The 14933-nt window shown below is 33.6% G+C and overlaps 1 protein-coding gene across 4 annotated transcripts in view; it reads left to right on the top strand.

Annotated features, from left to right (window-relative positions):
* SMOC2 (SPARC related modular calcium binding 2) overlaps positions 1-14933 on the top strand; it is a 254794-nt gene that overhangs the window by 59932 nt on the left and 179929 nt on the right. For all 4 annotated transcript variants that reach the window (XM_074309298.1, XM_074309297.1, XM_074309296.1 and 1 more), the window contains exon 2: positions 11737-11908. In XM_074309298.1, the coding sequence (XP_074165399.1) occupies positions 11737-11908 (172 nt within the window). The remainder of the gene's footprint in view (positions 1-11736; positions 11909-14933) is intronic.

Genomic DNA, 14933 nt, shown 5'->3' with positions numbered 1-14933 from the left:
TGCCCCAGTAAGCTTCTAGAAAGCAGTAGTTTTACTTATCATCATAGTCATCATCATCAAAACATATTTCATTATCTTTTAATTCTATTTATTTAATGACTATGATCAAGGGAGCTTATAATCTAAGATAAACTAATTTGATAAATAATTAAAGACTGTATAAGATGAAATCAAAAGCAGAAGATCAATTCATAATTAGATGGTAAGCATCATAATCAGATGAATCTTGGGGATGATTGTCATTTACAATAGAGGAAGCAGGTTTCAATCTCCTTCCTTCCCTTCTTAGTTCCTTTTTATAAGATCAGTGTTGGAAAGGACCATAGAAGCTATTCAGTCCAATCTATTATACAGATGACAGAGAGGGTTAAGTGATTTGCCCATGATCATATAGGTAATAAGCGTCAGAAAGGGTATTTGAATTTCTGTGTTTTGATTCCAGAGTCAGCATACTTTTCATTATGCTCCCTATACCACTATTAAACTATTTATTTATATGTGCTTATAGAAACATAGTTAAATGTATATATGTACAAAGTGTTCCAAATATCTTAGTGTAGTTTTAAACTATTATAATTCAAAATGGAACTAAGACTTGGGATAGCCACCACACATACACATATACATAATATACACATATACCTATACATATTTTTGTAATATATGTATGTGTGGGATATGTAGCCATGCCAACAGATTCTTTTCATGTATGAATGTAAATATGCTTACATATGCACACACTTTTCAGTGGACTATGCTTCAAAACTGGCCTTTGCCAGAAATCTGAAAGGTGCTTCAGAAGCTATCTAATGTGAGCTCTAGCTGAATGAGAATTTCCTTTGTAATGCAGTTGTCATTATTCCAACCTTTCTTGGGAGGGAGAGAGAACAATGGGAAGAAGGAGAGAGAAGGGGAGGAGAGAGAGGCAGGGAGGAGATAGAGAGAGAGAGGGAGGAGAGAAGGAGAGGGAGAGGGAAAGAGAAAACAAGAGAGAGAGAGACAGAGATAGAGAAAACATATAGAATATATTTAATGTAATAAATATATATTTATTACAATTTCAATCCACAGAGATTTAGAGAAATCGTGCAAGTATACATGCATATATAGGGGCAACTTTATGGCACAGTGGCTAGAGCACTAGCCCTGAGGACCTGAGTTCAAATTCAGCCTCTGACACTTAACACTTTCTAGTTGTGTGAATTTAGAAAAGTCACTTAACTCTAATTGCCTCATAAATAAACAAGTATGTATGCACATGTAGAGATTACATATATACATAATATATACACTCAATGAGTCAATATACATATGCATTTATACACAATATTATATATGTACTCTTCTGTCTCCTTTTAAAATTCATACCATATTCCCTAACAAGGAATGTACACCAAAACTATCCTGGACTCTCTCCCTTCCTCTCCCTCCTTCTCTTTGTTGCTGTCTTTTTCTCTATCTCTCTGTCCCTGTCTCTCTCTCTGTCGCTTTCTGTCTCTGTGTCTCTGTATCTCTCTCTCTCTCTCTCTCTCTCTCTCTCTCTCTCTCTCTCTCTCTCTCTCTCTCTCTCTCTCTCTCTCTCTCTCTCTCTCTCCTCCTAAGCTCCAGATCTGCATCACCAACTGCCTCCTAGTTATTTAGAACTAGATAGTTTATAGGCATTGCAACTCAGCATGTCCAAAGTAAAATTCATTATTCACTCTGCTCCCAAATCCACATTAATCAAAGCATCTCTATTTCTATTGAGTTTGCCACCATTTCCCCAAAGTTTCCCTTGTTCACAGCCTTGGCTTTACATTCTTTCTTACCCCACATAGCCAATAATTGACAAGTTTTATCTATTCTTCCTCTTCCACATCCTTATATCTATCCTGAACTACTCAGTTCAGGCTGTCATTATTTCTTATCTGGACAATTGCAGAAACCACTTATTAATTTTCCCCTCCCTCAAATCTTTCCTTACTCCAATACATCCTCCAAATATGCCAGAATCGATGTTCCTAAAGTGCAAGCTTTCCTATGCTACTCCACTGTTTCTCTAACTCCAGTTGCCTTCTATTGCCTTAGGACCAGATAAAATCTTAACTATTTGTCATTTTAAGTCTCTCTCTCTCTCTCTCTCTCTCTCTCTCTCTCTCTCTCTCTCTCTCTCTCTCTCTCTCTCTCTCTCTCTCTCTCTCTCTCTCTGTATATGTATATGTATATATATATATATATATATATATATATATATATATATATGAAACCATTTAACATATGGATATTTTTTCTATGCTCAAATATAATGTTGTAGATAATTTCTATATAGTTTGAGAGAGTGATTCAGAATGTGAACACAGACTCTTACCCTATATCATTTCCTTGATGCACATGCAAAATACCTCTAGTCTATACCTGTTACCATTCTTTTTGTGCCCTGGTTCCATCTGTGACTTCCTTCCTAGCTACCATATGATACCTTAACATCAATTAAGCTACTCTTATTTCCAAAAGATGCATGTGATGAGATCAGCTCATACATTTGCATTCCACATCTTTCCCACATCATTTGAAGCTGGGCTCTAGTACTTCCTTAAAGTATTTCTTCTGCCCAATTTCATTGTGGTTACCCTACTTCAATTTCTATATATAGTAGCCAAGATTTTTTATTATCCACGAAGACTCAGAAAATTCCTAGCCTTCTAAAAGCTAAAAATGGAATCAGATTAAATCGCTACCTATCAATCAAGCAAATAAATAGCACATATTAACTGAACTCTTATTTCATCCATACCTGGCACCTATGAGGTGTTATAATAGCTATAAATGGTATGGAAACTTGCTATACATTGGGGAAAGCTGTATGAAACTTTAATTCTTTTAACTTGATATTTTGTTTACTAAATTCCTAATACTCAAAATTATAGAACTAGAACTTAGAGATCAACTAGATACTTGATGATGATTTATTAGTTATAATACACTGACAGCCTGTTTAACATCAGGAAAGACTGGGGTCAAGCCCTATTTCTATGGACATTGTGATTATTGGCAAGACATGCCAACTTTTAGTGTTTCAGGTCGTTTTCTAAGATTCTCAGTTGCAGATAGTTGCTGATCCATGTGGATAGAGAAAGTTTAATTTTCTGTGTTCAATTTTCTCTTTATCTGTGAAATTGCAAAAAAGAAAGAAAAGGAAGAATATAATTTTGATAATTCATATTTATATTATTTTTAAAGTTTACAAAGTCTTGTCCCATAACAATTCTATAATATAGTAGGAGAAATAATTATGGACTCATTTTAAGAATGAGGACTGAAGTCCATAACATTGAAATGTCCTGCCTGCCATCACACAATTAATTAGTTACTGGCAGAAGAGAGGCTTGAAGGAAAATATGTTGACTATTTATCCAGAGCCCATTTCATTAGAACATATTTTGCCTCCTGATGATACCCTTACTGTAGGTTAAAGACAAGTACAGCAAAACTCTCTAAAAATAAAATAAAACTTTTGTAAATAGGCATTATGGCCCAATGGAAAAAGGATAGGCAGGATGCAAAGTGAGGAAAAAGTCAAGTCTTTAATGTAATGGCTGTGTAACCTTGGTCGTCATCTATCTTCTCAGTATCCCAAGCAACATTTTAAGAGTACAAATTGTACAGTGTTTGTAGAAGAAGTTTTCATTATCAATGAAATCACAAACCTCCCTTGTTTACCCTGTCTTTCTCTTCAAAAAGTGTTGTCATGAACAATGCCCTTTTTCTTAGACAAAAAAGGAGGGGGATTTCATAAGAGTCATTTAGCTTTTCCTTTCCAAATTCTTAAAGAAAAGAGTATTTTTCAAGGCAACACTGTTTATTAGAAGTCTTTGTAGATATAAAACATTTAACCACCCCCTTGGATATTATATTTTACATAGGAAGAGTAGAATAACTAAGAGAGTAAGCTTATTTCAGCATTATTCACATGCTATGGAAATAACTAATTTAATTCCTTTGCTTCTTTCTTGTGGCTCATCATCTGAAATCAATATATGGAATTAGCAGACATAATAACTAGCCAATAGTAATGATAATAACATACACTGCTTTAAAGGTTTGACCCAGCATATTTTATCCCATAGCAACCTTGTGAAGTAGACAGTGTGAGTTTCAAGTGATCTAATATCAAGTGATGGGCTTGATTCAATTTTAATTGGTCACCATGATGATTTTTTTGGCTAGATGACCTCTAATGTACTTTACAGTTTTAGATTTCACCAGAGGCTATACACACTGTATAAATACATATTTAAAGCGGGTCTGTGAATTTCCAGAAGCTTTACTTAAGTATCCAGATAATAAACTTGTTGAGGGAAGCGTCTGGCTCACTTTTGTCTTTGGAACCATCTATCTATCGATCTATCTATCTGTCATCCACTTATGTGTACATATGCATATACAAGTACATATTTACATATGTATAAATTACACATATGCACATGTGTAAATGTACAGTCATATTTGTGTGTGTGTATATATATATATATATATATAATATATATGAAGATATAAAGAGAGAGAGAGAGAGGGAGACAGAGAGACAAGAGAGACAGAGAGAGAGAGAGAGAGAGAGAGAGAGAGAGAGAGAGAGAGAGAGAAACAGAGATGTGATGACAGTTCTTTCCCTCATGTTACCTGCTTTTCTTGTATTCCTTTCCTTGTTCTTCAACTTCAGCAAACTGTGGTCAGAGCTGGGAAAAACTTGGAGAAAAAACTATTTTTGTATTCATGCAAAACATATGGGGTAATACCATGGTATTTAATAGAAAAATGGCTCTCAGTTAGCTGTTATGGAAATGAAATTCTCTCCCATTTTTTGCTTCAGTGAAGTTCCCAAATTTTAAGTTTGACCATTCCTAGTAACAGATTACCATCCAAAGCCCATTGTATTGAAGAGCTGCCTGAATAGGAAAATCTAACATCTAACTAGCCTTTAACATCAGTGACTTAGGAATTCACCTTTGAAATATTATGAATTAAATTTGCCCTTTGGCATTAGTGACTTAGAAGTTCACCCTTGAAATATTATAATGAAAATGGCCCTTTCAGGGCAGCTAGGTGGTGCAGTGGATAGAGCACCGGCCCTGAATTCAGGAGGATCCAAGTTCAAATCTGGTCTCAGACACTTAGCACTTCCTAGCTGTGTGACCCTGGGCAAGTCACTTAACCCCAACCTCAGGAAAAAAAGAAAGAAAAAAGATAGAAAGAAAATGGCCCTTTTGTTAAGTTTCAATTTCAATTTCATCACTTCAGCAGTATAGAGAGTTTGGAGGAGATAATGATTCAGCCCTTCCCTTGTTATACACATAAGTATATAAATCTAGACTCTATATAGATCCACACAACTAATTATTCCTAGTTACTTATTCCTAGTCAGAACACATCTAGAATATTGTGTTTTATTTGGGACACATATTTTAGGAAGGGCAGAAGATGATGAGGATGATGAATAGAATTAGCTGGGAAAAAAAAAGAAGTCAACAGTGTCATAAGTGTTTTCAAGTATTTCAAGACTGGCCATTTTGAAGAGTGATAAGATTTGTTAGACTTGGATCCCCAAAGCAAAATTACATATCACAGATTTAGTTATCATATAAAGATTTTTAACAAATAGAACTATACAATAGTGGAACATGTTGGTATCTTGAAAAATTGAGTTCTCCCTCAGTGACGGATCATTTTGCCTTTTTTTGGATAAGCATTACATCAGGACATAACATTATAGAATTTGAAAGGATTGTAGATAGGACATAATCCAAATGTTTCATTTTACAGATTAGGAAACTAGGGTCCAGAGTCAGGTGGGAAATTGACAAAAATAAGCACATTGATTTTGTTGCATGAAGCTAGTAAGTAGTAGGAGTAGTGTTTGAATTCATTTTTTATGAGAATACTTCTGAGACAACACCATGAAATCGATAGTGCGCATTCAAATTGTTTTAGCTTTCTCTCATCTATATGTTTCCTTCTGGTTTGGTATCTACTTTTTCCTGATCAGTTTATCTAACTCCATGCAGATAGCTGGATTCTAAAATTTTATATATATAACTCCTTGTTTCCTGTGTAATATAATTTCATTTTAGTGTTCAGTGCTTACATTAGCCATTGTCTTCTCATCTCTTCTCAAATGAATTCTTAATGATAAAAATTAGACTCCTAAGTTATCTATAATAATCAAGTGACATGCAAGTGACTTTACTGATCTTCAGTGACCACCTTCCTATTACAGTGACTGACTTACCTTTGAGGTATACAATGTGTTAGTTTGGAAGATATTGTTAGGATCTTAAAGAAATTATGCATTCCCCCAGTTTATGTACCAAATGTTAATACATTGTTAGCTAAAATTTATGGTTGTATGTTTACTTATTCTCTTCCTAAGATTGTTGTTCAGCTTGTTCCAGCTGTGTTAGATTCTTTGTGACTCTAGTTGGGATTTTCTTAGTAGATGCTAGAGTGGTTTGCCAATTTCTGCTCTAGCTCATTTTACAGATGAAGAAAAGGAGTCAAACAGGGTTAATTGGCTAGTTTAGGGTCACATAACTAGTAAGTGTCTGAGGCTGGATTTGAACTCAGGTTTCCTGATTCCAGGCCTTCTATCCACTCTCCACTATCTCTTGATGGTGACCTCTTGAATACTGAAAAATAAAATGGTCAAAAATGTATAATATTGTATTTGGTTTCATGAAGTAATTAACATGCTTTTTTATTGCCTCTTCAAAGATAACTTGTGAGTTATTCTACTAAATTCAACTTCATTTTCTCCTCTGGTTTAATGTATAGCAAGAATAACATTAAAGTAGTGTTACTTAGGAGAGAATAAGAATAGCTATCAGTTTGTGTTTTTTTTTTTTTGTTTGTTTGTTTTTAGTATTTTAAGGCTTATAAAGCACTTTACTTATATCATCTCATTTTATCCTCACAATAACTCTGAGAAGTGGATGCTATTATTATTATTCCCCATTTTACAAATGAGGAAATTAAAAAACAGAAATGTCAAAGACCTATTAGTTGCCCAGAGTAACATAGCTAATAAGTGAAATTAATTTTAGGTTTTATAAAATCCAGGTCTTGTAATCCTTGCTGCCACTTTGGAGCAAGATAGTTCTCTATTGGCAGCAAGGATTACAAGACCTTTGGAGCAAGGAAAACATGGATTCAAATTTCTCCTCCGTGTGTCATTGAACCTCAGTGCTTCAGGAAGCTCTCTAAGGCATAAATTACTAAGAAGATATTGTCTTGCATTGGTAGAAGAACCTTGTCATCTCAGAGTGACCTATACTGATGAAATCCCATCATCCTGTCCCTGTCCTAAGAACATTAATATGGATGTGATTCAGTTCTTACAATGATGTATACAGACAAAAGTTATTGATTAAGAATAGCAATACTAAAAGACTAATTTTGGATGGTCTAAGAATTATGTGACCCTGAGGACCCAACTGAGCTTTTTTTTTCTGTCACTATTGGTCATTGAATCAATTGGAGTTCTCAAGACTTTCAAAGTTGTTCATTGATAATTTTTTTGACAATATTTAACTTGTTCTCCTGATTCTCCTCCTTTTGTTCTGCATCATGGTCTTTGAAATGTCAATTCTCAATATTCAAAATGAAGGAATCACTTCCTTCCCCCTTTAAATAACTTTAGAAAATCTTTTCCCCAACCATTCATTCAGAAATAGTCACCAGTTCTTACATCACCAAAGCTGAATCCATGGCCAGGGTACATATCACTTCTTGATTCATATTTTCCATGTATATATGTATGTATGTGTGTGTGTGTGTATGTATGTGTATTGTTTCTTCAGACTAAGTTGGATAAATATAGTGATAGTATCACTTTTCTAGCTACTGGGGTATCATTTTATCAGTCATTGTGTCCTTGAATTTCTATGTAGAGTCTCATGCTTTTCAACTAAGTTTTTCTCACATTGGCCTGACCTGTTATATTTCTAAATTAAAAGGCTGGGTTCAAACTACTGAGAAGGTGGGCAAATTTGGTAATGCTTATTAAATATTTAGCCTATTTGTCAGATATTTGGAATATATTGTTGAGTCTCCAGTTATATTTCTCCCTTTCCCCCCACTTGACCCCCATTCATCTGTATGCATGTCATAGGAAATTTAATCCATATGTTTTTGATTCATTAATTTATTGATTGTATAATTATCATGATGTTTAAGAAAGAGACTCTTTGAAACTTTTTAAATGATATTTTAAAATAGAGCCAAATATAAATTTGCAAACATTTTGGTTAGGAATTTCTTCAAAATCTGGAGACATTCCAATTCCAATGGGTCTCAACTTTGTAACTCAGTCAACAATCATTTATTAATTTCCTTATAAGTTGCAGGCACTGTATTAAGTGCTAGAAATATAGCATATTTTCCCAAAAAAAGCAAAAGTCTCTCTAGGAGCTCTCAGACTAAGGAGGGCGTGGGGTGGGAAGATGATGCAAACAAGTATGAATTTATAGAATATGTACAGAGTATCTCAGAAGGAAGACACCAAGATTAGGGAGAATTAGAAATACTTTTTGTAGATGTTGGGATTTTAATTGAGTTTTGAAAAGAGCTAGGAAAACTATAGAGACAAGGAGGAAGAGAGTTCTAGGCATGAAGGAGAGAAAGGGGAAATAGAGCTGGGAGATTGAGTGCCATGTGTAAAGAACAGAAAGAAGATTAATATCATTGGTTTGCAGATTATGTGAATGAAGGTGGAAGCGTGTAAGGTTATAAAAAGACTGAGAAAGTAGAGAAGGCTATATATATATATTTATTATATTTATAAAAGTCTTTATATGAAGGATATTATATTTGATTCTGCAGACAATAGGATGCCACTGGAGTTGAGGTAGGAGGGTGACATGATCAGACTAGCAATTTAGGAAGAACAATTTGATAGCTGGATAGTGTGGTAGAGGATGGCAAGTGCCATTATCTTTGATTCATTCAAGGCCCCTCAGCTATGTACCTTTATGAATGAATTTTCTTGAACATTAAAAATTCAGTTTCTCTGACATAGCTTGGATTAAAAATGCAAACAATTTAGTTAGAAAATTACTTTTCTTTCTTGAACTGTCTTGAATTGCTATTTAAAAGACAGGGAAATGTGCATAATGTGTTCTCTTATTGCTGGAAAATAATACTTTCATTGTTAGTTCCTGTGCCATTAAATTATCAAGAATTATGGTCAAATGCCAACCTCATGAATGCTACTTTTATTTTTTTTTAATAAAAAGATGTGGAGATTGTCTTTTTTCATTTACAGAAAATGATAATTACAATGTCTTATCCTTAAGTCATATGCATTTCCTCACTTAAGATTTAAGGAAATGCTAATAGACCACAGCTTAAGCACAAAAATGAACTGGATCTAGGTTGTCCTCTTCTGTCTAAATTAGAAAAGAACTAAACCTTTTTATGCGTGTCATAAATCTCTCTGGTCCTCTAGCAAAACTATGGATTCTTTCACAGAATAATGTTTTTAAATTCATAAAATAAAATACAACATTTTTTTACCAAGAGAAAAAATAAAATAGAAAAGAACTGTTTATAGGTCAGATCTTCATTCAAAATAAGGAGTTATGATTTGGGGTACGATCAAATTGAAACTTCTGTTGTTTTCTCTTTGCTTCCTCTTGTGAAATGCTAAACTCTCTAAATTCAGCTATGTGTTTTGAGAACAAATCTATCACAATTTGCAAATATTTGGAATTGAAGGAAATGAAGCAATGTTAAAAAAAAAAAAAAGTTGTAAGATTGAGGCAATATTTTAGTGGGTAGATGAAATTTCTAAGGGACTGTTCCTTCTGTCTTACAATACCCAAGAGAATGATTATCTCTTGGCATCTACATGCCTTTCATGCCTTAATGCTTATACAGAAAACAGTCAAATGCTAAAAAAAAAAAAAAAAAAAAAAAAAAAAAAAAATGTGTTTAAGGACTTCTGTGCTTTTGCTTCCTCCTGAACATTAGCTCTCTGGTGCTAGTAAATTAAAATGCATTTTATTTTAAGTGAAAAAATGGGTGGGGGATTAAAGCTCCTCTTCTTTGTCAAAATTTATTTAAAATAATTAGTGCTTACTTTGTCTAATTTTGAATGATTGGGATGAAAGGAAAATGCTACTTTTTTTTTCCTATAGCCTCATAACATAATAATTATTTCCATTTAACCTTTTCTAAAATATCAAGTGCTACTTTCTTAGAATGGATTTCTTAGAAATATAGAACCAGCAGTTTAAAAATTTGAAAAACAAACAAAAAACAAAATATTAGCCTTGTGCCAGAAGTGACTGAGCAGGACAGGCCTGGGTTATCTGTAAGGGCTTTATGATACTATTGGCTTTAGCCATAGCCTTATACTTCTCCCTTTGTCAACATTCATGGCTTAAATGACTAAAAAGATTTCCACAGCAATAATTATGTTGCACTGTCTACTATTCTGCCAAAAATAGTACACTTTCCACTCCTACTTCCATTTTATGGAATTGCCATATGGGATGTGAGGACAGTATCTACTCCTATGGACCATATGCCAAAGAAATGATTGTATTTCATGGGCAGCTACTCTTAATTTGTACTTTATCGTATCATTAGAATCTGGAATATCTATTGATCGTTAGGTATCTATTATGTACAAGATGTGATGGCAAAATTTATGTACACAAAGACAACAGTAAAACATCCCCTATATTCATGGGTAAGAGATAGATAGATATGAAGATATAAAGATGAATAAGTATATTTAGGTAGATAGATGAATGGATAGATAGATGATAGGAAGAAAGAAAGATGGATAGATGTGGTTAGATAGATCATTTATCATGTTCCAGAAACTATGTTAGTATTTAGGAGACAAAAAGAAAAAAAAATGTTCCTTAGTCTCAAGGAGTATTATTCCTTTCCAATAGGGAACAAAAACATAAAGGGCCGCTAGAAAAGGAGAGGAGGATGAAGCAGTTTTTGGTGGGAGATGGAACAAATGCCAGGATGAGTCAGAACTGAAGCCAACAGTGTAGTTGGACTACATTGGTGTGGTAATCCCTAAATATCATAATCCTGGATAGGATTACTTCAAAGTCTGCTTTTATTTTATTCCTACTGTTTGTACTACTGATCTGTTGAGACATTAAGCAGGCATTGATCATTTCCCCATATTCCCAGATAATTCAACATTATCTTTAGTTATTACTTGGACAATCACCCCTGGCTAACACCTGATTAGAACAAGACCCACTGTGATCCATTGCAAAGACATATATAGAGAAATAATATTATGGTGTCTCAACAGGGAAAGACACCAGAGCTATAACCAGGCAGATCATATATTCTTCATCCATGGCATGACCAAATTTTGACAAAGTATTTTGCAATCTGAGATCACCAACACTCTTAGCTTCTCCACCAAAGATGGTTGAGGAAGAGTAGGAGCCAAGAACCTCTATTTTCCTTTTGCCTCAGTGTTCATTTGATCTTGGTTCATGGTTCCACAACTCTAGGTGGGGCAGAGGCTATAGAAGGCAAAAATAGCAATTGTTACATTAAGAGACAATTGATCTAGACAACTGGCTCATGGCTAATTAAACATTTCCAAATAAATGTACAAAGATATCCATGATAATGTGTTAATACTTTATTTGGTTTTTTTGTTTGTACTCCTTTGCTACATCATTATATGTTTTTTCAAAATATATTTTTTCCCTTCCTTAGTTTTTGAGAGTGGATCAAGATAAAGATAAAGAGTGTAGCCTGGATTGTGCAGGATCCCCTCAGAAATCACTTTGTGCTTCTGATGGAAGGACTTTTTTATCCCGATGTGAATTTCAACGAGCCAAATGCAAAGATCCTCAGCTGGAAATTGCCTATCGAGGAAATTGCAAAGGTAAATCTTTCAATATGAAAAGAATTCCTTAGTTTACATGATATGTGCCTGAAACCATTTGTATATATTTATGTTCTCAGGTTTTCCAAATTGTTGTATTTTTTACTTGTTTTTATGGTTATCCTTTGGCAAATACTTTCCAAGTCTCTATTTGTAACTTTTAATTTTTTTTTAAGGAAAGAGGTAACATCTCCACAGTTTAGAAACGGAATAAAATGTTTAAGTTTGAAGGTTTTAGAAATACTTATACCATAATTTGTTGTCTACTCAAATGCTTTACACAGGATTTTCCCAACTCTTCTAAATATTCCTCTTTACTCAGTTCCTTTGGCATAAGTATCCTTATGAAAGGTACTTCACATTTATCTGCATAGCCATTGTGGCCATTGCATTTATTTATTTAGTTTTATTGCTGTCCCCCCAATTATATTTCACTCTTTGGATTTAAAAAATAGACAGTTTTTGTGCCAGGTTTAGAAGGTCCAAATAGTTGGAACACTTAAGAGAAAGCACTGAAAATCTTCCCATTATAAGTACAGGAAGCCAATGACCTGCTATTAAAAAATAATGTATTTGGAAAAGATTTGCTTCCTTTACTTTGCTAAATAGAAGAGATGAGACTACACAGAAACCTTGTAGAGATGGTTTTTCCCTATTATCTACCTCTAGTAACTGTAATAAGCCAATAAAGGAAAACAAGTATTTCAGAGAAATGAGTTTTCTTAGTTCCAGGATAGACCAGATTTTATACTACCTTATTTCTCTTTCCATCAAATGCCTCCTTGTTACCAGATTGGCCTGTGTCACTTCTTTCTTTGACAATTGAATTACTATGTTCCTTGGGCCAGAGGTTCTATTTGTCCCCATGAATTATACAGGGAAGCAGAATGTGCTTTTACTGACCATATTTTATATGTTAGAAAAATATCATGACAACAGGCTTGGGATAATTTTCATTGGCCAGAGCAGCCCAATTGTCATTTATTTATGACCAAGTTTGCCACTGAAACTAACATCCATAGAGCATTTGCTTTTATTTTTATAATTTAGATAATTCCAAGCCTAAGGCCTATAGCTATAGTTTATTGAGCTCTGCTTTTTGTTCTTCATGTACTACATGTTTTAAGTTTATTTTAAAAGTTTTGATATCTTTTTAAGATGTCAACTGAATTTTCCAATTTCTCATGCCCTCCCTAGAGATCTTGGTATTTAAAGACAAAAAAGAGAAGAAAAGAAAAAAATGAAAAGAAAATCTCAAGAAAATAATTAGCACATTTGTATATAATGTTAAACAATGCATATAGACTTATGACTAGAGCCTCTGCAAATAAGGGAGAAAGATACATTTCCCCTATTTTTTCATTGGGAGCAAATTTGGTATTGTATTCATATAGGTTTAAATTTGCAATTTCCTCTCCCCCTTTTCATTATTGTAGTAATTGTGTTTACTGTTTTCCTGTGTTTACTTACCTCCCTTTGCATCATTTCATATGAGACATCAAGATCTCTGATGGAGCTTCAGACAGTCTTGGAAACCATTAATTTCAAAAGAACTTTAATGAGCAAGAAATGTAAGATACCAGAGATGTTTCAAGTTATGGATATTGGTGAATGTAATGTTCAGACCTCATATAATAGTGGATGTCATATTATAAAACAAACTTTCTAAACCTACTTTACTGCCAAAGAATTTTTAATGGATTCCCATTACTCTAGAATGAAATACAAACTCGTCAGAACAATCTGGTTCTCCCTATCATACGTTCTGCCTTCACTATCTACATTCTGATTCTGTATCTATTTGCTGACTTTCCCCCATACTGGGAATTCCCTTCTTTAATTGATTCTTAGAATCTTAGCTTGGTTGCACTCTTAGTTCAGATGCCATGTCTAATCTGAAACTTTTTCTGATGTACTTTTCCACCCACATGTTATATTTCTCTCTTCTTTCTCAAATTGCCTAGTTTTTATTTATCTGTATATGTTATATTTCCACCAATAGATTCTAAATTCCTTGAGGTCAAGGACTATTTTTCATTCTTGTCTTTTCATTTTTGTTTAGTACTTCATGTTTATGGAATTGAATTGATTTGTAAGTAAAATTTAAGCAACTCTGACAATGAAAGGAAAGAGAGAAATTTCCCACTTAAACTAGCTATTTAAAGCAATTATTCCACTAAGGTAGAAAGGCATTACAAATTCAAACAAGTTAGAGTACTTAAAATTTTAATTATTATCTAGGTATTATTATATCTAGAAAGATACTAGATATGAAAGTCAAGATTAGAAAAGAATAACAAAAAATTAAAATCTCATTACCATTGAAACCATTGCTGAAAGCAACTTTCTTTATCAGTATACTTATAAATTAAACTTAAAAATAATTTTAAAGCAAGCACCTCAAATTTGTTTTTTGGTTTCTATTTTTACAACTCAGATTTTTTTTATGTCATTTATTCTTTGATATCCATCCCACCCCAGAAATGCTTGCATGACCTTCCATTTATTTAACTTAAGAAACAATTATCAAAAGTTGTCTCACAGTGAGTGTGAGATGGAAAATGTGTCTGTTGTGAAAATTATCACTGTGCCTCTCCTAGTACAAACATCGCAAGAGATGAGCATGATTCTAGAACATCCTCTTCATCATGTTCACAGTCTATCTGTTCTCCTTATGTTGGTAGTACTAATGGGAGGGTAGCTGATGTTCGACTCCTAGTCATCTTTGTTCTCTTTAACTCCTTTTATCCTCTCTAGCCTCTAGGTAAAACTGGAAAAATAAATAAGATGATGTGATTGACATCCAATGTAATCACATCTATGTATCTGAAGTCTTTTAAGAGTATTTTCCCCAAATCATCAATTTTCCTGTTTTTGTTTTTGTTTAAAGAGAAGTCCTAGTTTGTTTAAAAAGAAGTCCTAGTTGCAGCCTTTCTCATTCATAACTGAGCTGGATGTAATGAAAAATAAAAGACACATCCATTCATTACCATAGCTACCATCCCATATCCATTAAATGAGACAT

The sequence above is a fragment of the Sminthopsis crassicaudata genome, chromosome 4, assembly GCF_048593235.1.
Source record: "Sminthopsis crassicaudata isolate SCR6 chromosome 4, ASM4859323v1, whole genome shotgun sequence".
Taxonomy (NCBI): domain Eukaryota; kingdom Metazoa; phylum Chordata; class Mammalia; order Dasyuromorphia; family Dasyuridae; genus Sminthopsis; species Sminthopsis crassicaudata.
This window is presented reverse-complemented; position numbering and strand designations above follow the sequence as displayed.